Genomic DNA, 27,194 nt, shown 5'->3' with positions numbered 1-27,194 from the left:
TCTCAAATTCTAAGATTTTATGATTTGCAACCAAAAACATTCCAGGGGATTTTAGGAGAGGAAGTGTGTTTAGTGCCTGTCTGATTTTTTTAGGGAAGAGGTGGTTGAAACTCTATAGCTTTCAGATTCAGCCTTGGTTTTCAGTTTAACTTCTCTATTATATTTAAAACACCAGGTGTTGATTTTGACCATCTGAAAGCTCTGACCTGTTTACTCAATATAATGTATTTCCTATCTTTGGAGTCTGAAGACCTGGGTTCTAGTTCCAGCTCTATCACACTGTCACTGTGAATATCCAAGTCAGCTAACCTCCTTAAACTTTAGTTTCCTCATCTATAAAATAGGAATAATGACCATTTCTTTAGGGGTATGAGATGAGGTAAAGTATGTGAGAGGTCTTTGTAAACTGTAGAGCGTTTAATAAATATGAGCAAAACAACAAAATTTACAGTCATAGGAATATGTTTGACTTTCCTAACAATTAAAATGTTAAAATGGTTATGTGTCAACTGTACTCAAAAAAATTTAAGGTTAAAACAATAATTATGTAGCATTTAGAACTCTTAAGCTGGAAATACATTTATCTTAAAATATTAAAATCCATTATTAAGAAGGTAGGTTGTGAAAAAACAAGCACTGTAAGCTGTTAGTGGCACTGCAAATTAAGATACTGGTGTTAGCAAATAGTTTGGTAATACCAGTCAAGAACTAAATGTTCATAATTTGCTGATCCAGTAATTTCCTTTTTTTTTTTTAATTTAAAAAAAATTTTTTTAAGATGAAAAGTTCTGTTTTTTTAAAAGATTTTATTTATTTATTTGACACAGAGAGAGAGATCAGGAGAGAGAACAAACACAAACAGGAGAGCTGCCGGCAGGCAGGGGAGAAGTAGGCTCCTGACTGAACAAGGAGTCCGATGTGGGGCTCGATCCCAGAATCTGGGGATCATGTCCTGAACCGAGGGCAACTGTTTAACCCTGAGCCACCCCGGTGTCCTGAAAAGTTTTTGTTGTTTTTTTTTTTAAAGATTCTAAAATGTATGTGGAGCAGCCAACACACTTCTGAAGGTAAGATGGGGAAACTTGTCCTACCTGATTACAAGACTTATTATAAACCTGGGGGCATCTGGGTGGCTCAGTCGGTTAAGCATCTGCCTTCAGCTCACATCATGATCCCAGAGTCCTGGGATCAAGTCCTGCATCAGGGTCCCTCGTCAGCAGGGAGTCTGCTTCTCCATCTCTCTCTCTCTCTGCCCCTCCCCCCTGCTTGTGTGCTTGCTCTCTCTCTCAAATAAATAAATAAAATCTTTAAAAAGATAAATAACTAAATAACACTTTCAGTAGATACTGAGAGTAACTGTATAGGACAGGTCACAGGGTGTGAAGAATTCTTTCCCTTTTACTTGCACACACCCAACTTTGCCTCCTGTTCCTTTCTCTGAGTTTAAATCTGAGGGAAAGCATTAGGATTCAGGATATGGGTGTGGTTTTGCTTTATGTATTAAGAGATGACACCGTATTTCTTATCTACTGGTGATACCAATAAGATTGGGAATTTTTCTAACATTCTTGCATACCCTAATGCTTATATAAAATTAGGTAAGAGGTAAGTGGCTTTTGGAACACCATCTCTTTGTAATTGGGAGAGGGCTTCGTCCTTTCACTGTAGCCACAGTCCAATCAGGACCATTATGTTAAATATCTTTGCAATCTGTGGCATAAGATAAATAAGTCTGTTTGTTTGCAACTATGGTAATCATTGCACACTTAATATTTTTTTAATTGTGGTAAAATTTACCATGTTAACCTTTTTTAAGTGTACAATTCAGTAGCATTAAGAACATTCACAACATTGTGCAGCAATCACTACTATCCATTTCCAAAACTTTTCTGTCATCCCAAACTGAAACCCTACCCAGTAAATAATAACTCCCATTGCCTTCCCCTCTCAGCCCCTGGTAAACTTTATTCTACTTGTGTCTCTATAAATTTGCTTATTCTAGGTGTCTCATACAAGTGGAGTCATATAATATTTGTCTTTTTATGTCTGGCTTATTTCTTTGTAGTTTTTTTTTTTTTTTTTTTTCTTTTTAATGATCCCCTCTTTGTCCTTATAGAAAGATGAAAGTTTATTTTGTAGCAGTCAGAAGCTTCCCTCTAACCTCTTAACTCTCTGCAGGAAAGGCACCATTGGAATGAAGTTGAAAAGCAAGCATTTAACCATCTTTAGGGCATTGGTGTTAAGGGATGAATAATAAAAGTTTTAGGGGATTTGGTAAATAAAATATTTTGGTATGTGCTAGTGCTTTTAGAGGGCAGAGTAGAAACGAAAATATCAAAGAGCAGTTGTTGAGCAACTTCTTCCTTTTAACTAGAAGAGATTAAAAGGGTTAACCTCCTAAACATAAATTATGCCACATTAAATTCTTGTAAATAATGACCCTAAGTATTCTTTCATGAGATAGTTATATTTGGTATCACTATGATCCAGACACACATGAAACTTTTTTTTTTTTAAGTCTATTTAAGTCCATCTTTTGACAGATCATTTTTGCTAGATTTCTAATACCATATAGATATATATGTAACCAGACTTCACCTATTAAATAGAAACTTTAAGGGTGCCTGCGTGGCACAGTTGGTTAAGCGTCAGCTCGGGTCATGATCTCAGGGTCCTGAGATGAAACCCTGTTAAGTGCAGAGTCCAACTCAGGGCTCAGTCCCATGACCTCAAGATCATGACCTGAGCCAGAACCAAGAGTCAAGTTGCTCAACCGACTGCACCATCCAGGTGCCCACAGGATTTTTTTTTTTTTTTTTTTTTTTTAATGTAATCTCTACACCCAATGTGGGGCTCGAACTCACGCTCGATCTCACGAGAGTCGCACGCTCCACCAACTGAGCCAGCCAGGCACCCTGTTACTCTCTTTAAAGAGACTTTGCAGATCCCTATCCTGAGCCACTTTGTGTGGGTTGTAAAATTTAATTCCCAACGAATAATCTCAGTGTCACTTTCAAGTACTGACAACAGATATTATTAGCAGAAGGCTTTAGGATTTTTATTTTTAAGTAAATAGTGGAGGAGGGGTGCCTGGGTGGCTCAGTATCTGCCTTTGGCTTAGGTCATGATCCTGGTGTCCTGGGATCAAGTCCAGCATCCGCTTCTTGCTCAGTGGGGAGCCTGCTTCTCCCTCTCCCTCTGCCTGTCGCTCCCCCAGCTTGTGCTTGCTCTCTCTGTCAAATAAATAAAACCTTAAAAAAAAAAGAAAGAAACTTTAATTTCCTGAAGCCCAAATCTAGTCCCAATTATTTCAGGAGAAGAAATAATAGGATTAATTCTGATCTGAACATCTTGAAAGTAAGATCATCCTGAGATCTTATTTTTCCTGAAAATAATGTCCTTTGTAATTCACTAAGATATTTCCTTGAGAGTGCTTTTGCTTATCAGTGAGCCACACCTCTATTTTAAAGAGCTGATTCATGCCTCTTAGTGGTAACAAAAAAAGACTGTGTTTAATTAACTAGGAGGAGGTTTTTTTTCTTGAAAGGGGATATTAAGCGCATTTCTTTTTTTAAGTAGGTTCCACACCCAACATGGCTTGGACTCACAACCCTGAGATTAAGACCCGAGCTGACGTCAAGAACTGGACACTTAACCGAGTGAGCCACCCCGGCGCCCCTAGTATCATTTTTAAGTCTTTATCCTTAAGTAATATGTTAGATGTTGATTGTGCTTAAAAATAAGCATTTCCCAACTGTAACTTTTTTTTTTTTTTAAGATTTTATTTATTCATTTGACAGATCACAAGTAGGCAGAGAAGCAGGCAGAGAGAGAGGAGGAAGCAGGCTCCCCGCTGAGCTGAGAGCCCGATGCGGGGCTCGATCCCATCATCCCACGTTCCCACGACTCCAGGATCATGACCTGAGCCGAAGGCAGAGGCTCCAGCCCACTGAGCCACCCAGGCGCCCCCCAACTGTAACTTTTTTTGAACAGACTTCAAAAGACAAAAATTTTTTTCCTGTCACATCATTAATAGCTTTCATTCTTTGTTTCATTTTGAGTGTCCAAGATAGACTCTGGTTGTAAATATAGATATAAACAAGTGTACCAAGAATATATAATTTTTCCTAGCAGGATATGTACTTTTTGAGATATTGTTGGGTGCACCAGTTGAGCCAATACTAGAAATAAGAAGACAGTGGAACAATATTTTCAAAATGCTAAAAGAAAAAAAGAATCTGTCAACTAAGAATTGTGTACTCAGTAAAAATGTATGTCAAAAATAATTTTAAAAGAAAAAATTTCAAACAAAGGAACTGAGAGAACATATTCCCATAGAACCTCACCAAAGGAACTTCTGAAGGATATACTTTAGGAAGAAGGAAAAATGCTTCTTGGAAACAAGGGTCTGAGATGCAAAGAGGAATTATGAGCAAAGAACATGTATAGTAAGGGAAACCTCCTTAAGGACTGACTTGATAAAACAGTAACATCTTATTTGTGGATATAAAAATGGAAAGTACTGGGCGCCTGGGTGGCTCAGTGGGTTAAGCCGCTGCCTTCGGCTCAGGTCATGATCTCAGGGTCCTGGGGATCGAGTCCCGCATCGGGCTCTCTGCTCAGCAGGGAGCCTGCTTCCTCCTCTCTCTCTCTCTGCCTGCCTCTCTGTCTACTTGTGATCTCTGTCTGTCAAATAAATAAATAAAATCTTTAAAAAAAAAAAAAATGGAAAGTACTCAAAAAAATATAAATAGGGAAGGGGTTTGAAATGAAAGCATTCCAAGAGTTCTTATTTAGACTTAATGTAAAATATTCATTTCAGAGCTAATAATAAAAGAGTAATAGAATAAAAATAAGTAGAAATGAGGAAAAGGAATGAGAAAAAAATTGATACAGCAGAAGGCAAAAAAGGAGAAAAGATCAGCAAAGTGGGACAAATGAAAAATAGGAAATAAGGTGGTAAGAAGGAATACAAAATATTTCTTAATCGCAATAGAAATAAATTAGAATGTGTTCCCCCGAAACTGTTTAAAAGACAAAGATGGTCCAAATAGAGAGGACACTAAATAAATGGTAGAGATAAAATATTCATGGATCGGAAAACTTAGTATTATAAAGAAAGTTCTCCCAAGTTTGATTTTTAGATTAAATGTAATTCTAATCAAAATTCCAATAAGGTTTTTTTTTTTTTTTTTTCATGGAATTTGACAAGTTGATTCTAAAATGTATGTGGAGCAGCCAACACACTTCTGAAGATAAGTTGGGGAAACTTGTCCTACTTGATTACAAGACTTATTATAAACCTGGGGGTGCCTGGGTGGCTCAGTCGGTTAAGCATCTGTCTTCAGCTCAGGTCATGATCCCAGGGTCCTGGGATCAAGCCCCATGTCAGGCTCTCTGCTCATCGGGGAGCCTGCTTCTCCTTCTCCCTCTGCCTGCTGTTTCCCTGCTTGTGCTTGCTCTAAGACAAATGAACAAATAAAATCTTTAAAAAAAAAAAAAGAAGAAGAAGAAGAAGAAGACTTACTGTAAAACTGATTATTAGACAATGTGGTTTTGGACCTGGGATCAAAAAATAGACACATAGGATAGTATAGAGTGCTGGTAGAGGAACCTGTGAATAGGGAAAATGATATGAGACAAAGGTGGCATTACAGATCAGTGGAGAAAAGATAAATTATTCAGTAATAGACTGAGATCATTTGTTAGTCATAAAAAAATAGATCTCTATCTAATACCATACACAAAAATCAATTCTAGTTGCATTGATGGCCAAAATGTAAAGGTTAAAACTTGAAAAGTTTAAGAAGAAAATATAAGAAAATAGCTGTCTTGTCTCAGGTCTTGTATACATTAACTTAGCAATAAGTTAAAAATAGAAATAAGCCAGGGTGAAGGGATAGGACGTGATGGAAAGGGGTTTGCCATGTTGGACAAGGTAGTCCAGGCAAGGCCCCTCTGAGCAAGTCATATTTAATTTGCCACATGAAATAGAGGGGCAAATCATGCAATTTCTGAGAGTGGAGCATTCCAGGCTGTCTGAACAGCACTTGCAAAGCCCTGGGGTAAGAATGTGCTTGTTGAATTACAGAAACAGCAAATAGGGTAGTGCAGCAGGAACTGAGGGAGCAGGATGATAGAAGTGAAGTCTCCGAGTGAGTAAGCGGGTTAGGTTATGTAGCCTCTCAAGGGCCATGGTAAGAAATTTGAAGTTAATTTCAGATGTAATAGGGAGACCAGATCTTCTTTACTTCTTCAAAGGATTGCCCAGACCACTCTGAGGACACATTGTAAGAGTCTGAGTGGAAGGAGGGTGGATTAGGGAGTTGACACACTAGTCAAGGCAAGATGTGGCCATAGCTTGGAGTTGGGTGGTGAGAAGTGTTTAGATTATGGATATATTACAGAGGCAGAGGCGGTAAAATTTGGTGATGATTTAGATGTGGTTGTGAAAGAAAGAAAAGAGTCAATCATGACACCAAAGTTTTTGTCCTGAGCAACTGGAAAACTTAAGTTGCCTCTTTACTGAAATAATGATCTGAAATAGCAACTAACACACTGTCAGCATTTTTCTTTTTCTTTCTTCTTTCCTTCCCTCCTTCCTTCTTTTCTTTCTCCCTCTCTCCTTGTCTCCCTGCCTTCCTGCCTGCCTTCCTTATCTATGGCCTTAACTACTGAATAGGAGAGACTGGAAAAAGAACAAGTTGAGGGGGCGCCTGGGTGGCAGTGTCCTGAGATCGAGCCCTGCATTGGGCTCCCTGCCCGGCATGCTTGTGTTCTCTCTCCCTGTGTCTCTCTCTGTTGAATAATAAAATCTTAAAAAAAAAAGGAGTGAGGAAGTGAGGAATCAAGAGGTGGTTGTATTAATATTTATATATATGTTGTTAATATATATAAACATATTAACATATATTAATAACAGTATATGTTGTTAAATATACTATGTCTGAGAAACTTACTAGATTTCCAAATAAAGATGTGTAGTCTGTGGATATACCAGTTTGAAGTTCAGAGGAGAGATTCAGTCTGGCAATATGAATTTGGAAATCATCAGTGTATATATTGTATTTAAAGCTGTAGAACTGCGGCACAGTGCCATGTGGTCTGACCGGGGACCTGTCATCATCACAGTGGACACAAAAGAGAGCATCACAGCAAGAAGCATCTGGAGGTGCAGTTGGGGAAGTTTCCTGCAGGGATTGCCTCACTTGAGGAGGGAGAACAAAGACTTGAGTTCGTAGGCCCCAGTTTAGGAACATTTCACAATTGCTGGGTTGTGAGAGGCAGTAAAATATTTTGGATTCTATCCTGTCTTCAGGCAGTGAAGACAAAGAAAGGGTTGGCTGTGAGGTATGTTTTGGAAATGACTCATACGATGTGGAGGATGAGATTTCTGGTTTGAACAACTCGGTGGATAGTGGCGAGCTAGAAAGCTGCCCGAAGAGGGGAGAATAAGGATGAGTGAGGCAGGTGATGAATTGTTTTGTATATGTTGAATGGAGGATTGTGGATATCTAGGTGGAGGTGTTTAGTGAATTGGACATGTGGATTTGGAGCTCATTCATTTAAAAAATAGTTGTTAATGTGGAATGCCTGGGAAGCTCAGTCACTTAAGCATCTGCCTTCAGCTCAGGTCATGATCCCAGAGTCCTGGGATCAAGTTCCACATTGGGCTCCTTGCTCAGTGGGGAGCCTGCTTCTCCTTCTGCCTGCTACTCTCCCTGCTTGTACACTCTGTGTATCTAACAAATAAATAAATAAAATCTTTAAAAATAAAAATAGTTCTTGTGTACTTACTTACTGTCTTCCAGGCACTATTCTAAATATATATATATATATATATATATATATATATATATATATATATTTTTTTTTTTTTTAAGATACATTTATTTATTTTAGAGAAAGAGTGCACATGCCTGTGCACAGGGAGGATGGGCAGGGGGAGAGGGAGAGAGAGAATCTCACTCACACTCCATGCTGAGCACAGATCCCAACTCGGGGTTCAGTCTCAGGATCCTGAGATCATGACCTGAGCCAAAATCAAGAGTCTCGTGATTAACTAACTGCACCACTCAGGCCCCCCTCCAGGTACTATTCTAGATGTTAAAGATATAGCAGTGAAAAAAAAATAGGCAACACATATGTCCTAAAAGAATTCATATTTTAGTGCGAGGAGATAATAAACAATAAGTAAATTTATAACATAATGTAGAAGATAAGTGCTCTGAGAAATACAAAGCTGGAGGGGTGCCTGAGTGGCTCAGGTCATGAACATAGGGTCCTGAGATCGAGCCCCACATCGGGCTCCCTGTTCATCGGAGAGCCTGTTTCTGCCTTTCCCCCTGCTCTTCCCCCTACTTGTACACACACTCTCTCTCTCTTTCTGTCAAATAAATGAATAAAATCTTAAAAAAAAAAAAAAAGGAAATACAAAGCTGGGAAAAGAGGTAAAGCAGGGGTGGGGTGGGATGATGCTGATGATTTCGATTTAAACTTGGGTAAAGGAGGAAGGCTTCACTGAGAAGGCAGCATTTTAGCAAAGACCTAAAAGAATTGAGGAATGAAAATCTGGGGGAGGAGCATTCCAGGGAGAGCAAAAGCAAGTGCAAAAGCCCCAAGCATGCCTGGCAGGTTCAAGAAGCTTAGCGAGGGAGAGAGGAGTTGAACATCATGGGGTCATTGAACATGACCACAGGGCCTTGGAACTGTTGAGAGTCTTTTTGCCTTTTACCCTGAGCTTTTTTTTTTTTTTTTTTAAGATTTTATTTATTTATTTGAGAGAGAGACAGTGAGAGAGAGCATGAGCGAGGAGAAGGTCAGAGAGAGAAGCGGACTCCCCGCGGAGCCGGGAGCCGATGCGGGACTCGATCCCGGGACTCCAGGATCATGACCTGAGCCGAAGGCAGTCGTCCAACCAACTGAGCCTCCCAGGCGTCCCTACCCTGAGCTTTTGAGAGAGATCTGGACTGAATATACATACAGGTTTGGGCATCATCTGCACATGGGTGGCTATAGAAACCATGGGAATACTTCTAGCACAGGCGTTCGGTTAGGTGGAGACACGAAGTAGCGTCCTCTTCTACAAAGACTACTCAGCATTCTTTCAGCAAGATACCCTCCTGTTTGTGATTCTCTAAGGACAGAGTTTGTTCATTGAAACTCTGTCAGCTAACCCTGGATCGTCACCCTGATCATCTAGTGGATAGTGTGGTTAACAGTTGAGATACTGTTAATGCTGTCTTCTGTATCTGCCAGCCAATCCTGGTATGTTTACTAACCATTTCCAGATGTTCTCACTTGTGTATCAGACATTTATTCAGTGCCACATACATCGGAAACAAAATACTGACCTCAGATCTGTTAGCATGAGGGTTCAAATAGAGCTTTGTTTACACTAATGATTACACTGTGTTCAGGCTTCTAATGACTGTACCCTGTATTAATACCCCTATTCTCTCTAATTCCTTTTATACTTGTTGGAAGGTTAACACTCAACTGATTTGACTTCTCAGCTAGTCTTTTTTTTTTTTTAGTGGTTGCTCTGGGAATTACAATTCACGTTTTACCTTAAAACAACCTAGTAATCTTGTTCAGGTATATATCAGTTTGATTTCAGTATAGCTCGTTCCTTTTCCCCGTGGTGCTGTTATTCTCATACAAATTATGTATTCATATATCATAAGCCGGTTGCTATGCTTTTGTAATTATTGCTTTATACATTGTCTTTTTAATTAGGTAGGAAAATAAAATTATATACTTTTATACTGTCTTTTATATTTACCTGTGTAGTTACTTTTCCTATCGCTCTTTATTTCTTCCTATGGATTCTGGTTACTGTCTAGTTTCTTTCACGTCAGCATGAAAGTCTGCACTGTTTCTCATAGAACAGGTCGGCTAGGGATGAATACTCTCAGTTTTTGTATATCTGGGAATGTCTTCTTCTCTCCTTTGTTTTAAAAGGATAGTTTTGCTGGATGTAGGATTTTGGTTTAAGTCTTTTTCCTTCATCATTTTGAATCCTAAGTGTGGATCATTTTGTGTTTATCTTAGACTTTTTTTAGTTTCTTGGATGTATTTTTCATTATTTGGGGGCAGTTTTAATTTCCCATTATGTGTATGTCTGTATACTTGATGGTTTGTATGCTTGAAGGATTGTTCTCTGAGGCTCTCTTCATTTTTCTTCATTCTTTTTTATTCTGCTCCTCAGACAGGGTAATCTCCGTGAGCTTGTCTTTGTTTTTGCTGATTCTTCTGCTAGCTCAAATCTGCCGTTGAGCCTATCTAGTGAATTTTTCTTTTCAGTTATCATACTTTTCAACTCAAAAAAATCTTTCTTTTTCTTTTTTTAAGGACTTTATTTATTTGAGAGAGAGCATACAAGTCGGGTGAGGGCCAGAGGGAGAAGCAGAATCCCTGCTGAGCAAGGAGCCTGATGCCTGGCTTGATTCTGGGACTCCAGGATCATGACCTGAGCCAAAGGCAGACACTTAACGGACTGAGCCATCCAGGTGCCCCAGTCTTTCTTTTTTTTTTCATACAATTTCTGTTGCTATTGCTATTGCTACTCTGTATTTGATGAGGCATTTTTCTCACACTTTATCTTAATGCTTCAGACATGGTTTTCTTTAGTTCTTTGAAGTACTTAGAAGAGTTTATTTAAAGTCTTTGTCTAGGGGCACCTAGGTGGCTCAGTCGGATAAGCGGCTGCCTATGGCTCAGGTCGTCATACCAGCATCCTGGGATGGAGCCCCACATCAGGCTCCCTGCTCAACGGAGAGCCTGCTTTTCCTTCTCCCTCTCCCTCTGCCTGCTTATGCTCTCTCTATCTCTCTGTCAAATAAATAAATAAAATCTTTAAAGTCTTTGTCCAGTAAGCCCAACATCTAGACCTCCTCAGGTATGGTTTTGTTGACTGGTTTTTTTCCCTGTATATAGACCATACTTTCCTCTTTATTTGTGTATCTCATAACTTCTTCTGAATACTGAGCATTTAAAATAATGTGGCAATCTGCAAATCAGATTCTCCCTTCCCTCCTGCACATTTCTTTTTTATTTAGTGACTTTCCTGGATGAAATATCTGTAGAGTCTGTATTCTTTGTTGTATGACCAATGAAGTCTCTGCTTGGTTGGTTTAGTGGTTAGCTAATGATTAGACAGAGATTTTCTTAAATGTCTTGGACCAGTAAATTATCCAGCCTTTGCCAAGGGGGTTCTGTCTGTACATTGGCGTATACTTTCAGTGTTCCCAGCAGGCAGTTTACAACTTTGCCTTAGCCATTACTTCCTGTTTGCACAGAATTTCAAGGTCAACCAGAGAGTAAGAGTAAGAGATCAGGGCCCTCTCAGGCCTTTCCTGGGTATGTTCAGAGCCTGCAAATGCATGTGCCCTTCTAGATCCCTAAGAATATGTCAGAGCTAGGCGCCTGGGTGGCTCAGTGGGTTAAAGCCTCTGCCTTCAGTCATGATCCCAGGGTCCTGGGATCGAGCCCCGCATCGGGCTCTCTTAACAGGGAGCCTGCTTCCTCCATTCTCTCTCTGCCTGCCTCTCTGCCTACTTGTGATCTCTGTCTGTCAAATAAATAAAATCTTAAAAAAAAAAAAAAAAAGAATATGTCAGAGCTTTCCTGAAGCCCATATAGACCTCTCAATCCTGGACATTTATGGTTTTTTGTTCAGTGTCCTGTTAGCCTCCAGCTGGTGTCACTGCCTTAGGCTGTGGGGATGTTAAACAACTACAACTGACTGTTTTTTGAAAAATGTCCAAAGGATAGGGCTCTTCACACAGAACAAGCTCTGAGTCAGGTCCAATAAAGATAAGGAGAATGGAGTTTCTTGGTGCTATCAGTCAGATCACATACTAACAGATCTCTGGGGATGGGACTTTTAGGGATCTCCACATTTGTTCTGTCCTTTCCAGTAGCTGCTAGGCTGCTGGTTTTTATAACTACTGTGGTTGTGAGGGTCTTGGTTTTCAAAGCTAACCCAAAGCTGGGAGAGGGAAGTGGGAGTCAAGGTAGTTAAAATGCCATAATACTCTCTGATCTTACCAAGATTGAGCTGGTTTTCTTTCTTTCTTTCTTTCTTTTTTTTAGTTGCAATAAAATATGCACAATATCAAGTTTACAATTTTTTTAAAAGATTATTCATTTATGTGACAGAGAGCATACAAGCAGGGGGAGGGGCAGAGGGAAAGGAAGAAGCAGGCTTCCCACTGAGCAGGGAACCCAATGCGGGGCTCGATCCCAGGACCCTGAGATCCCGACCCGGGCCAAAGACAGACACAACCAACTGAGCCACCAGGCGCCCCTGAAGTTTACCATTTTAACATTTCTAAAGGATATAGTTGGTGACATTAAGTATATTCACATTGTTCTACAACCATCACCACTATCTATCTTTAGACTTTTTCATTTTCCCAAACTGAAACTCTGTACCCATTAGTGATGATAATTCTTCATTCTCCCCTCCCTCGGCTCCTGGAAACACCATCTGACTTTCTTTCTTTTCTTTTTTTTTTTTATGATTTCATTTTTTAATTTATTTGACAGAGAGATCACAAGTAGGCAGAGAGGCAGGCAGAGAGAGAGGGGGAAGCAGGCTCCCCGCCAAGCAGAGAGCCCGATGCGGGGCTCGATCCCAGGACCCCAGTATCACGACATGAGCCGAAGGCAGAGGCTTAACCCACAAGCCACCCAGGTGCCCCACCATCTGACTTTCTGTCTCTGAATTTGACTCCTCTAGGTGAAGTAGAATCACATAATGTTTTCCTTTTGTGTTTAGCTTATTTCATTTAGCATAATGTCTCAGGATTCATCTATGTTGTAACATGTCAGAATTTCATTCCTTAATAAGGCTGAATAATATATTCCACATTTTATCTATCCATTCACCTGTTGATGGATATTTGGGTTGTTTTTTATTGTCAGTAACGCTACTATGAACATGACTGTACAAATATGTATTTGAGTTCCTACTTTCAGTTCTTTGGGGTATATATCCAGAAGTGGAATTGCTGGGTCATGTGATAATTTTATTTTTAATTTCAGTTTTTTTTAAAGTATGGGACCCAGCATGGAGCCCAGTGTGGGGCTTGAACCCACAACCCTGAGATCAAGATGTGAGCTGAGATCAAGAGTCGGATGCTTGCAGTTCCTGGATGGCTCAGTGGGTTGGATGGCCAACTCTTGATTTTGGCTCCGGTCATGATCTCAGGGTCCTGGGATTGAGCCCCGTGTTGTGCTCTGCACTCTTTGGGGAGTATGTTTAAGAATTCTCTCTCCCCCTCCCTGTACACCTCCACTGTGCATGCTTGCACTCTCTCTCTCTCCATCTCTCAAATAAATAAATAAATAAATAAATAAATATTTTAAATAATTACCTTTTAAAACAAAAATCAGCCACTTAACCAACTGACCCAACCAGGCACTCCCCCATCTCTGCCAGTCTTGACGGCTTACTTAGTGGTATGACCCAAACCCTCATTCCTGAGGGATCTGATCCACTAGTTACCATGCTTTTCTCAGGCCAGAGTATCCAATTTGTCTGCTTACTGTACTCTGAGCGGTGGGAAAGGGAATACTAATGGGCACCCAAGTGGATCATCTGGGTTCCAGATATATTGTCACTGTCCCATTGTGGAACAGCAGCCCTACTTCTTTCTGATAATAAGGATCAGTTACCCCTGCCAAGATGGTAATTCCTCCTTTGCCTTTTGATCCCTAGATACAAGAACTTGAAAATGCCCAGGTGACAGCCATAGCTTATAGACTCTAGGGATTCTTCCCCCACCCCTCGGGATTCTTTTGTCTCCTATGGAAGTGTTCTCTTTTGGTGACGTAAATCTTTGCAGAACCCACAATTGCAGGGATAATACACACAAATTCCCCAGGTGGGTCTTTGGGATTTGATGATAAATAGGGTATATTGTGTTTGTACCCCCCCATTTTCCTATATTCTTGTAATTTTCCTGTTGAAGACATAGCATATGAAGGTCTTTGATTTGGGGTATGTATTGCATCCAGGAGGTTGGCATTCTGTCCAGCTGTGCCTTCATCAGGCCATTTCAATGCTCTTTTAGGTTAGGAGCTCCTAGATGATGCTATATATGATACCACCAGTAGATCCCGTGCTTCTGGAACCTATCTTGCACTTACTGTGAGGAAGTGATACTGTGTAGGATGATGCTTACTGGTAGATTAAACCTTTCCTGAACTCTCGTGTGGTGATGTTCCAGAGGGCAGGAAGGACAAACCTACCCCCAGACTATGTCCTTATTCCTTTCAGAATGAATTGTTCGCCTTTTCAAGGTGGGAGGGGCCAATATAGTCAATCAGCTTGCCATCAAGTGGTTTCCTTAAAGATGGTGCCATATTGGAGCTTAGTGTTTGCCTCTGTTGCTGGCCATTTGGACTTTTGGCTGCATCAGTAACTGGAGCATCCCTGTAAGTGGGAGTTCATGCAGTTGTCCATGCATGGTATATATCTCTGCTACCATGACCACCTTTTCTCATGTGCCTATTTAGTCAGCACTGGGCAGGCCATGACAAAAGATGGCTGACAGAAACTGGTTGAGTCATTGTCTGCTTGGTTGTTTAGTGCCTCTTTCATGATAGGTGTTCTCTGATGAATGTCAGGACTAGATCTTAACTTGGTTGTATCCACTCCATAGCCCTCCTGCATGCCTCTACCCTAATACTTCCTTGTCGCACTATTCCAGTCTTTCTACTTTTAAGCCCCCTGACCAGCATGTCGCAACATTTGCCTACCACGTCTTTGTCAAGTGTACTGCCTAAAGCTCTGCCCATTGGGAAGGTTTTCCTTTACCACTGTTTTCGGACCCACCCCCTGAGGGAACCTTTAGTGTAGCACCTGTCTGGTTTTCGCTTGTACCCCATACAGCCATCTGTGAGAACTATAAGGGTTTTGTCTTTGTCAGCTGATGATAGAGCCCCCCATATGGCCAAAAAGGTATATGCTGAGGGAGGGGCGCTTGTATGACAGTGGTAGGTGATATGGTGGTTTAGGCTCTCTGCTCAAGCTTGTGACCTCTGGTCCTATTTGTGCTTGATCTTGGTTGTATCACTTTGATCTTACGTTGGATTGTTACTGGGTCCACCCAACATTATAACTTGGTGTGTTTCACAGAACCTAGGTCAAAATGGGTGATTCTAGATAAATGGGCACTTGGTATCTTGGTGGTCACATGCTCCATATCTATTAGGATGCAGTATCATGCCAGAAGTCATTGTGCAGAAGACATTTGATTTTCCACTACAAAAGTCATGGCCTTGCTCCAGAACCCCAGGGGGTCATATAGTGATTCTCCCACTGGAGCTTGCCACAATACCATAGGATCTGCCAGGTTGTTTATCACCATCCAGGCCTGCAGAGTCCTTTCCTGTTTTGAGCTACTCTTGAAATGCATCTTTTTATGTCTCCTGGTTTAGAAGCCATAGCAGTATTCTCAGATTCTCAGGTGGAATGGTTCCCTCTTAATTGTGGGAGATGCACGGTGCAGGTATTTACTTGGTTGCCTTTACTTGAATGCATGTCTTATCAAGCCCTCACTACTGGGCCCATAAAAATTTTACTGATATAACGGGTTCCTGAATCTTTGAGACATTTCTCTCTCATTCTGTGGAGTAAATGTCTTCTGACAAGGCCTTCAATGTGCTTTCCACCCCTTGCTCCTCTGGCCCAATTAGCAAGATGTTACTAATATCGTAGATCACTGAGGGGCACCTGGGTGGCTCAGTTGGTTAAGTTTACAACACTTGGTTTTGGCTCAGGTCATGATCTCAGGGTGGTGGGACTGAGCCCTGTGTCAGGCTCCACACTCAGCAGGGAGTCTCTCTGTCTCCCTTTGCCCCTCTCCCCTCACAAAAAAATAATGAATCTTTAAAAAAAAAAAAAAAAAAAAAAAAAAAAAAAATATATATATATATATATATATATATATATATATATATATCTTGAGTCACTGTGATGTCCTGCAGAAAGTCCAGATGACCCATGCCTCTTAGGACTATATTATGTAAGAAGGTTGCAGAATTAACATTATCCTGTATATAAATGTGTGCTGTAATCTATGTGAATGTGAATTGTTTCTGATCCTGTTTACTTAAAGAAATTAAAAAAAAAAAAAGTTTATTCCTGCAGTTGTTGACTGCACACAGTGCTCCTGGGCCTATTAATCTGCTCTAGCGAACATACCTCTGGCGTGGTAGCTCTAGTATACTAGATTCAGTTTGCGGCCATCTGCTGCCTGCCTCCAGGATTTGCCTGATTTCTTCAGGGACCACACTGTGAATTCTGCATCCACCAGGGGTATTGCACTAATTTCTGCCAGCCCCCCTCCCTTGACTGTGGGGTACAACATTGTCTTGTTTTGTTATCTATTATCTTGTCAGTGGGCTAGGGCAGGCTTAGTTTCTTCTACCTAGCTTTTCCCAGCGTGATAACTCTTACACCACAGCCCAACAACTCAAAATAGGGATTGCCCTAATTCCATGTATGTCTGTTTCAATGATACATTCAGGAACTGAAGAAACGACCAGCAGGAGGGCTCACATGCGCAGAACTCTTCAAGTGCCTGATACAGCTAGAGCGTTCCTGTCCACACGTAGACCACCACTGTTCACCACTGGTGAAAGTTTAAGAGTTGGGTGGGCACCTTGTACCAGGATTATCTGTGTTACGGCCCTCACCGGTGATGAGGGATCCTCATTGCCATCTAGTCTGTGAGCAATTCAACTCCAAAACCCCTTTACACTCCCGATTTTTTTCAGATCACTCCTGGCACCAACTATTGGTAGGTTTTGTTCTCTGAAAAGGGACTCTGAATTAGAGTTTAGCAATTCAGACTGTTTATTAGGGAATGCCCTGGGATCCAAACCAAAGAGAATTATGAAGCAAGATTGGGCAGACTGATCCTGTCTAATTAAAGAGCCTGGAAACATTTTTTTATTTTCCTACTTGCATTTTTTTTAAAGATTTTATTTATTTATTTGACAGACAGAGATTACAAGTAGGCAGAGAGGTAGGCAGAGAGAGAGAAGGAAGCAGGTTCCCCGCTGAGCAGAGAGCCCGATGTGGGGCTGGATCCTAGGACCCTGAGACCGCGACCCGAGCCGAAGGCAGAGGCTTTAACCCTCTGAGCCACCCAGGTGCCCCAATTTTCCTACTTGCATTCTAAACTGACAACTTAATATATCTAAGATAACTTCTACGTTCTTTAGGCAAAGCCAGTTCCTTCTAAGGTATCAATGATATCCTTTCTCAGGTGTTTATGTGTTTTGTTGGGGGGCATGTTGTTTGTTTTTACATAAAAATTTTCCTGTTTCTTTGCACTCTGGCAAATTCAAAATGGGGATTGGAAAAGAAACTTATTTGAGTAAACCAAGAATAATATATTTTAAAATGAAAATTAGCCTTAAATGTTTTATGATATATTTGTACTATATATCTGTATCTGAACTGTCTTAAAATAAATCCCAGTTGGTAATATTCTCACTTAATAAGTTATACATTTCTGTAATGTTCCAGTTTTAAATTATAATCAGTGTTACTGATTTTAAAAAAAAAAAAGGTGATGGATTTTGTGTTTTAAGTATATAATTTACCTTTTTCTCTTTTTAGAAACTATACCCCACCTCCCAAAACTAGTTAATAGTGGCATGGAAGATCCCTTTGGTGAGTATTACCTGCATTTTTCTTACTAGATGATATTTGTGGGGTGTTTTCCAAAAAAATCATATTGCAGACTAGGAAGACTAGTTAGGAAGTACTTAAAATTTAAAATAGGCATTTAAAATATGCATCAGCCATGAAAGGGACCAGAGGCCGTTTTTCCTTGTTTAACCTCAGCATGCTGGAGTAAGATTTTGATTCAAGCATTTTGTGATTCTTTGCCAAATGTAAAGAAGTCTGGATCTCATTTTATGGTAGTATAACTTGAAGTACAGTAAAAATGTTACCAATGTTACATTCTGCTCATGCCCAGTTCCCTAGAGGACTGAAGTCCGACACACTGGCTACTGGTACAAGTAATTAGATACTCAGGTTAATATCTGTTGTCTCGCTTTGGGAACATGGCTGAAAACTTGGCAAGGTCCAAATTTATCTTCTGCTTTTAATGACCCTAAATTGCTGGTGGGTTTCTGCCACGCCCCCCCACCCCCTCAGCATACTTTACAAGTTCATCAGCATAATCCTCAGTGTGAACACTAGAGGGCAGTCACTACTTTTGTCATAAATTCTACTACCACGTTAATTCTGGAGGGGATTACTTAGGAACAGTTTAGTAAACCGAGTTGATTTTGGTTGCCTGGTGACAAATCCTAAAGAACATGTACATACGACAAACTAGAGTAACATTTGACTACTCCAAAGGTGTTTACTGGAAACTTGTTTTTTCTCTCTGACCTCCTTACCTCACCTTAGGCATAACCTAAATTTAATTGAATCTAATTAATTAAATCTATCATTAAATTAATTAAATTTACTAGAGAATACCAAAGGGAGAGGTGCTATAGAAGTTATGGTTTGTCGGTAGTCAATTGAAACATAAATGGAGGGGCGCTTGGGTGGCTCAGTGGGTTAAAGCCTCTGCCTTCAGCTCAAGTGATGATCCCAGGGTCCTGGGATCCAGCCCTGCATCGGCTCTCTGCTCAGCGGGGAGCCTGCTTCCTCCTCCTCCTCTCTCTCTCTCTGCTTGCCTCTCTGCCTACTTGTGATCTCTGTCAAATAAATAAATAAAATATTTAAAAAAAAAAGAAACATAAATGGAAATGTGCTTTTAATCACCAGTATGAGAAAAAGTTGGGTTCTGTGCTAGTGAGACTTTTCCTCTTACACTTTAAATCTTGGAATCTGTAACTTGATTAACATTTATACTCATAATGTGGATTGTAGAGAAAAATGGAATTTTCTAATTTGCTTCTAAAACATAATAATATTTGCGGGGCACCTGGGTGGCTCAGTCAGTTAAGTGGCTGCCTTTGGCTGAGGTCATGATCCCGGGGTCCTGGAATTGAGCCCCATATCAGGCTCCAGGCTAGACCAAGAGCCTGCTTCTCCCTCTCCCTCTGCCTGCTGCTCTGCCTACTTGTGCTCTCTCTCTATCTCTCTGTCAAACAAATAAATAAAAATCTTAAAAAAATAAATTTGCTAGTTTATGGTCCATTCAATACCATTTGACAAAGAGTAGAATTCTGAATGTAAAATAAGTTTGTTTCTAAGAAGATGGAGTCCCTTTAAGATAGGGTGAGAATTTTGTTATAATTAGATTAGCTGACAGTTATGTGGATGGTTTGAAAAAGGATTATTTGTTGTATTCTGAAAATAAAAGTGAGAGATTTTTTTTTTTTTTTAAGATTTTCTTTTAGATTTTTTTTTTTTTTTTTTTTTTTTTTTTTTTTTTTTTGACAGATAGATCACAAGCAGGCAGAGAGGCAGGCAGAGAGAGAGGAGGAAGCAGGCTCCCTGCTGAGCAGAAAGCCCGACGCGGGGCTCGATCCCAGGACTCTGAGATCATGACCTGAGCCGAAGGCAGTGGCTTAACCCACTGAGCCACCCAGGCGCCCCAAAGTGAGAGATTTTGACCCATCAAGTTCCAGAGGGACAGACTTAAGGCCTCTGGGACCTTTCCTATGTGGACAGATACTTACACATTTCATTATATAATATTTTAATATCACCTTTGTTAATTCTGCCACTGTTCCCATCAGAAGTCTTAAATATTGAGAAGCTGTCAGATTCACTCTGGTGAATATGTCTTCCAAAATTACAATTTTCTTTTGGAAGCCTGACTTATGTCACTGGCAGTAAGTACTGTCCATTTTCTTCGTAGTGATAGATGCACTTTTGTTCAGTTTTGAGAAAATATCTGTCAAATATCTAAGCTGGAATAACATAGTTTGTTATTCAAGTAAAAATGGTATTTCATGAAAAAAGATGGCTAGTTGAGCTTGCAGCTCAACTACCCAAGTACTTTTATTGAAGGTAACTGTTAGACTTCAGTATAAGATATATGCATACTTACCACTTCCTTACACAGAAAAATAAAAGGCCATGTACTGAAGCATAGAGATTTATTAAAACTGGTAATTTTTACGGCTTTGCCCAGGACATTCTTAAATCAAAACTCGCATTGTCTTTAACTGCAGTAATGTCATGGTGAGGACCGTGAGTCCTATTACAGTTTGTGCTGTTGCCTTGACTTCCATTAAGGTACCAGCAGTTTTGCTCACTATTGCTTTTGCACCGTTGGTACGGTGTCAACACTGAAAAGGCTAATAATTGTTTAGTATTATTAAGTAAGTATATAGCTGTACCTCTTAAACTCCTGGAATGATCTCAGGGATCCCCAGGCATCAGGTGACCATATTTGCTTCAGTTTCCTGAAGTTTAAGGAGTCTGTTCCATGGAAGAAAAGCAACTCTGGGCAGAGTCAAACTTGTCCTGGAAATTGTACTGGGCAGGGCTCCAGGGTGCACCCAGTCTTGGACAGGTAGCAGAAGTATGGTCAGAGGAAGTAAGCAGTTCTGAGTTCTGTGATTTCTCCCAGATGACCATGATCCACCTATAGCTTTCAGGAGCTCATTAAACTGCTGAGTGTTTTGAGAAGAAATTTATCAACACTTCAGTCAAGAAAAGCCGAGGACCATGCTCACCTGGGCACCACACTCTTATATTCAAAAAGAGGACAAATGGCAGCAAAGATCGTAGTGATGGCAGCCTTCAGTGTGTCTCTTGGGTCACTGTTCCAATCTGGACAGATGTCTCTCTGGGTGTGGTGCACAGATGTCATCCTGGATAGCACTACTAATCTGGGGACATGGTTCAGTCCTGTGTCATCTTCTTATTGATGGCCAGGTGCTTCTCAGTGCTGGGCCTCCAAGAAATTTCCTGGTTCTCACCTCTTTTTCCCTTAGCTCTGCCTCCTGGAGGAATTCTTCATCTTTATCCTCACTTGAAATTTTCTTTTCTACTCTTAAATTCTGAATTTCTGGGAGGTTTTATTCGGGGAATGTTTCTTTCATAGTATCCTTTTATTGTTTCAGCAACCTGTCTTTGCCTTGCACAGTCCCTTTTCCCCTAAAGTTGCTTTTCTATGTTTGTTTTGATCTGTTTTATGTTAGGGTTTTCCTCTGATGTCTCATAATAATTAGCTGTCTGATCATGATTAAGAGTGGGAAGCTTTAAATTAGAAGCTTTAAATGCATAGACCGATTACCTCTGGGCCTTTCTGTAGGGCGAGCTTCTTGTCCATCTTGTTGAAGAAAAAGCCCAAGTCAGTAGGAGTAGATTTTTCCATCACTGACTAGATGTCTAGATGGTGGGGCGCCTGGGTGGCTCAGTGGGTTAAGCCGCTGCCTTCGGCTCAGGTCATGATCCCAGGTCCTGGGTTCGAGCCCCGCGTCGGGCTTTCTGCTCAGCAGGGAGCCTGCTTCCTCCTCTCTCTCTGCCTGCCTCTCTGCTTACTTGTGATTTCTCTCTGTCAAATAGATGTCTAGATGGTAAGGAGAGAAGAGGACTTGGCAGGGGGAGGAGGGAGATGCTCCATTCAACTCCATTGTGAACGTGGTTGCCTAATTCCCCTCAGTTTTCAGTGCTGTATTCCCACCATCGACTGTCTTCTGTGTCACCAGTCCAGAAACCAATTGTTTTATTCCTTCCAAGAAACAGACCTCTTGAATTCTGCCACTGTTAGTGCGGGACAGACATTCTAAGTCATGGAGTAGGGAAGGTTGATGAAGGAATGAAACAGTTTTTACCCTGATTCTCTTTATTTTATTTCCCTCCCTTTCATCCAGTTCCAAAGGTACCTGGCAGAATTCAATGAAATTATTATTAATCTGTATTAATAATTTATAGCGGGGGTAGTGGGGGGAGTAATGACCGCACTGTATGTTAAGTGCTAGAACGAAGGAAGAGAAGATGAAGATGTGTGTATAGTTCATGCTACTGTGATATTTCATACCTCATGGCTTTTAAAAATTGCTCATTACTACTTCTGCTTTCTTTCTTCCTCCCTTATCATCTGTTTATGGGTGAACAGCCACTTTCCCCAAAGCATGCCAGAAGAAAAGGGACTGGAACCCTGTCATATGAAGCTCCAAAAGGTTTTTTTGGAGTAGGAGAGAATCTATATACTAAATTGCCTTCCCAAAATCTTCTGACAACTTTATTAAGTTTCTATACACCCTCCCTTCCATAGAAGTGAACACAATTTGTTGGAAAATATTTTTTTAATGTGCTTGATGAAATAATTATTATTATAATTATATATATATATATATATATATATATATATACTTACTTACTTGTGAGAGAGAGCGCACAAGCAGGGGGAGTGGCAGCCGGAGGGAAAAGCATGCTCTCAGCTGAACAAGGAGCCCAATGTGGGACTTGATCCCAGGATGCTGGGATCGTGACTTGAGCCAAAGGCTCAACCTGCCGAGCCACCCAGGTGTCCCTTGATGAAATAAGTATTTAATGAGATAGATTATTAGTATGAATTCTGAATTTGAAGCTAGTTGTAAAGGCTTTTATTCATATGCATGGTATTTTAGGAACAGATTTATAAGGTAATATCTCTTTCAGATTAAAATTTGTATCACATAGGAATATGAGAAGAGTTGTGTGAAGTGGAAAACAGAAGCTATATCTAAACAAATAAAAATTATTTTCTTCCTGTTCTGTATCTGAATTTATAAATCATTATTGTGTTATAATGGGGTTTTTCCTAGCTTTTCAAGGACACTTGTTCAGGAGCCCTGCTCAAAGCTAATGCACTTAACTTCAAAGTTCATGGGAAAACAGGATCCCTGGCTGGCTGGGTCCGTAGAGCATGTGACTCTTGATTTTGGGGTAGTGAGTTTGAGCCCCACATTGGGTGTAGAGATTTCTTTAAAAAAAAAGAAAAATCTTAAAAAAAAAAAAAGTTCAGGGACGCCTGGGTGGCTCAGTTGGTTAAGCAGCTGCCTTCGGCTCAGGTCATGATCCCAGCGTCCTGGGATCGAGTCCCGCATCGGGCTCCTTGCTTGGCGGGGAGCCTGCTTCTCCCTCTGCCTCTGCCTGCCATTCTGTCTGCCTGTGCTCACTCGCTCTCCTCTCTCTCTGACAAATAAATAAAATCTTAAAAAAAAAAAAAAGTTCATGGGAAAACATTTTGTGATGCTATCATGTTGTTACCACTTGAAGTTCTAAATGTTTTAATAACACAGTCCTTCACTCCCTCTGCTTTAAGAATGAAGACCAAAATATGAACTTAATTAGTTTTGAGATCCTTAGGGAGTAAGAGATAAATTCCTCTGGAATTAAACTATGCCAAAAATTATATTAGTTCTATTTTTTTTCCTGTGGTTTTAAATAGAAATTTTAAAAAGCATTATTATAAACTTATATTATCTTCCTTTCCTGTTAGGACTGTAAACTTATGGAGGGCAAGATCTTCCTACTGTTATATCCCACTGCCCAAGAATAAGCACACAATACATATTTGTATGTATTTCTTACCATGGTTTTAAATTTTCTTCATAAAGTAGAATTACCAAGGGTATGGGGGTGGCTGAGTTGGTCAAACAGCTGTCTCTTGGTTTCAGCTAGGGTCATGATCTCATCGTTTTGAGATCGAGCCCTAAGTCAGGCTCTGTGCTCAGTGTGAAGTCTGCTTCAGATTTACTCTTCCTCTCCCTCTCAAATAAACAAATAAAATTTTTATTTAAAAAAAAAGTAGAGGGGTACCTGCATGGCTCATGTTAAGCATCTACCTTCAGCTCAGGTCATGATTCCAGGGTCCTGGGATCGAGTCCCGCATCAGGCTCCATGCTCAGCGGGGAGCCTACTTCTCTCCCTTTGCCTGCTGCTCCCCCTGCTTGTGCTCATGCTCTGTCTCTGTCAAATAAATAAAATCTTTTTTAAAAAATTAAATTTAAAAAAAGTAGAATCACCAGTCTTAAGGGAAATAGAGTGTGCAGAACCCCAGCTTCTATCAACTTTAATAGCACAGGATACCATGTAAATTTTTTTTCTGTCAGTAGAAAAAGATGAACCGTAGTGATAATGCAAGCCTGAAAAGTAATAATACTGACATTCTGGACAACTCCATATCCTCTCACTACTTTTCATCCTTTCTGACTGCTCCTTTGCACCTAGAACATCATAGCAAGTATGATAAGTTGGCTAAATGTGTAGCCTGGTTTCCATCTGCATTTACTTTTGCATACTGAGCTCTTACCAGTGTGTCATGGACACTGCATAGGCAGTGATTATTAAAATTAAAATTAAAAGGAAGTAATAGGAGAGATGGATGGCTTCACTTAGCATTTTGTATCTGCCTGTATGGTTTGCATCCTCTAACTATATATGTGTGTTACCTTTATTTTTCAAAACATAAACAGGGATTTTATCTGGGTTGTAGTGTTAAGGAAATTATTGTTTCTTCTTTATATTTCTCAGTGTTAAAAATAAAATGTATAGGGGCACTTGGGTGGCTCAGTCATTAAGCAGCTGCCTTCGGCTCAGGTCATGATCCCGGGGTGCTGGGATTGAGCCCCACATGGGGCTCAATCCCGGGGTGCTGGGATTGAGCCCCACATGGGGCTCCCTGCTCAGGGGAAAACCTGCTTCTCCCTCTCCCCTTCCCCGTGCTTGTATTCCCTCTGTCGCAGTGTCTCCCTCTGTCAAATAAATAATATCCTTAAAAAAATTAAAATTAAATGTGTAAAACTAATTTCTTAAAGGAGGTAAAAGACAATAAAAGGTTTTGTTAAAGGGAATTAAATACTGATCATTTTACACACACATCTTAATGGCTGTACCTCAAATAACCATGTTACATCTCTGTATAATGTGGCCTTTTAAAATATAAGACATTCGGGGCACATGGGTGGCTCAGTGGATTAAAGCCTCTGCTTTTGGCTCAGGTTGTGATCCCAGGGTCCTGGGATCGAGCTCCGAATCAGGCTCTCTGCTCAGCAGGGAACCTGCTTCCTCCTTTCTTTCTCTCTGCCTGCCTCTCAGCCTCCTTGTGATCTGTCTGTCAAATAAATAAATAAAATCTTTAAAATATATATATATAAGACATTTTGTTCCTTTTTTTTAAAAGATTTTATTTATTTGTCAGAAAGAGAGAGAGAGAGCGAGCACACACGCACAAGCAGAGTAGTAGGCAGAGGCAGAGAGAGAAGCAGGCTCCCTGCCGAGCAAGGAGCCCCATGCAGGACTCGATCCCAGGACCTTGGGATCATGACCTGAGCCGAAGGGAGCGGCTTGACTGACTGAGCCACCCAGGTGTCCCCATTTTATTCTTCTTAAGAACTAGATTCAGGGCGCCTGGGTGGCTCAGTGGGTTAAGCCGCTGCCTTCGGCTCAGGTCATGATCTCAGGATCCTGGGATCGAGTCCCACATCGGGTTCTCTGCTCGGCGGAGATCCTGCTTCCCTCTCTCTCTCTGCCTGCCTCTCCATCTACTTGTGATCTCTCTCTGTCAAATAAATAAATAAAATCTTTTAAAAAAAAAAAAGAATTAAATGAATGAATGTGGTATGCCTGGGTGGCTCAGTGGATTGAGCTTCTGCCTTTGGCTCAGGTCATGATCTCAGGGTCCTGGGATCAAGCCCCACATAGGGCTCCCTGCTCAGCAGGGAGACTGCTTCCCCATCCCCCACCTGCCTCTCTGCCTCCTTGTGATCTCTGTCAAATAAATAAATAAATAAATCTTTAAATGAATTAATGCTTGTAACGTTTGTAACATGGTGCCAAATACATAGTAAATATGTAATAGCTGTAATGTCTTAGGTGCTAATGTCTTTTTTTTTTTTTTAATGCTTTTACTTATTTACTTGGGGGGTGGTACGGAGCAGGAGAGCACTGAGCAGGGGAAGTAGCAGAGGGACAAGGAGATACCCTGCTGAGTGTGGAGCCTGACTCTGAGATCATGACCTGAGCCACAGTCCAATGCTTAATAAACTGAGCCACCCAGGTGACCCCCCTCCTTTTAAGTAATCTCTAATCTCTCTGCTCAATTGGGGGCTCAAACTCAAGACCTTGAGATCCAGAGTCACATGCTCTACTGACTGAGCCAGCCAGGTACCCCGATCCCGGTTCCTAGGGAGCTTTCAATCTGGCTTAACTAGTTACAAGATACTCCATAGGATTTTTTTTTTAAACCTATTTGTTGCTCATTGAGATAATTTATATACAATAAAAGTTACCCTTTATAGGTATATATTCCTGTTTTTTTACAAACACGTAAGATTGTACAACCCATACTACAATCAGAATAGGGTATTTCCTTCACCCAATAACTACCCTCCTTACTTTTTAAATAATCTCACTCTTTTCCCTCCACCCTCAGCCCCTGGCAACAACTTGAACCTGAATTCTGCCCTTTTCTATAATGTTGTATAGACAAAATTGTACAACACATAGCCTTTTCTGGTTTTTTCCACTTAGCATGATGCTGTTGAGATTCATACATGCAGCTGCATGTATTAGTAATTCATTCCTTTCATACATTTTCCAAAATGTCATATAGTTGGAATCATACATAGCCTTTGAGAGTGACTTCTTTCACTTAGTGATAGGTACTTAAGGTTCCTCCATGTCTTTTCAGAGCCTGATACATCCTTTCTTTTTGTCACTGAATACTATTCCATTGTTTGGATGTACCACATTTCGTTCATTCACCTACTGAAGGGCACCTTGGTTGCTTCCAAGTTAAGGCAGTTATGAATAAAGCCGCTGCAAATGTGTATGCAGGTTTCTGTGAGCACATAATTTTCAATTTATCTTTTTATTTGAAAAAAAGAGAGCAGAGCAAGTGAGAGAGAACACAAGTAGGGGAGGGGACAGTGGTACAGGGAGAAACAGCCTCCCCACTGAACAGGGAGCTCAACATGGGGCTCAATCCCAAGACTGTGGGATCATGATCTGAACCAGAGGCAGACAGTTAACTGACTGAGCCACCCAGGCGCCCTTAAAAGTTTCCAGTTATTTGGGTGAATACCATGGAGTGCAGTTGTTGGAACATACTGGTATGAGTATGTTTAGTTTTGTAAGAAACTTCCAGATTGTATTCCAAAGAGGCTTTCCCGTTTTGCATTCCCACTAGCAGTGAATGAGCCTTCCTATTACTCCACATCCTCACCATCATTTGATATTATCAGTGTTTTAGATTTTGGTC

At 40.6% G+C, this 27,194-nt stretch overlaps 1 protein-coding gene across 4 annotated transcripts in view; it reads left to right on the top strand.

Moving 5' to 3' along the window:
* Positions 1-27,194, top strand: part of PHACTR4 (phosphatase and actin regulator 4) — a 110,723-nt gene that overhangs the window by 6,302 nt on the left and 77,227 nt on the right. For 3 of the 4 annotated variants that reach the window (XM_047724074.1, XM_047724071.1, XM_047724076.1), the window contains exon 2: positions 17,642-17,695. In XM_047724074.1, the coding sequence (XP_047580030.1) occupies positions 17,680-17,695 (16 nt within the window). In that variant the 5' untranslated portion in view covers positions 17,642-17,679. Of the gene's footprint in view, positions 1-16,605; positions 16,815-17,641; positions 17,696-27,194 lie in introns of those variants that run through there. The other variant, XM_047724075.1, reaches the window with a different exon arrangement.

Source organism: Lutra lutra, chromosome 4, assembly GCF_902655055.1.
Source record: "Lutra lutra chromosome 4, mLutLut1.2, whole genome shotgun sequence".
In the NCBI taxonomy this organism is placed as follows: domain Eukaryota; kingdom Metazoa; phylum Chordata; class Mammalia; order Carnivora; family Mustelidae; genus Lutra; species Lutra lutra.
The sequence above is the reverse complement of the archived record's forward strand: the minus strand, read 5'-3'. Positions and strand labels throughout refer to the sequence as shown.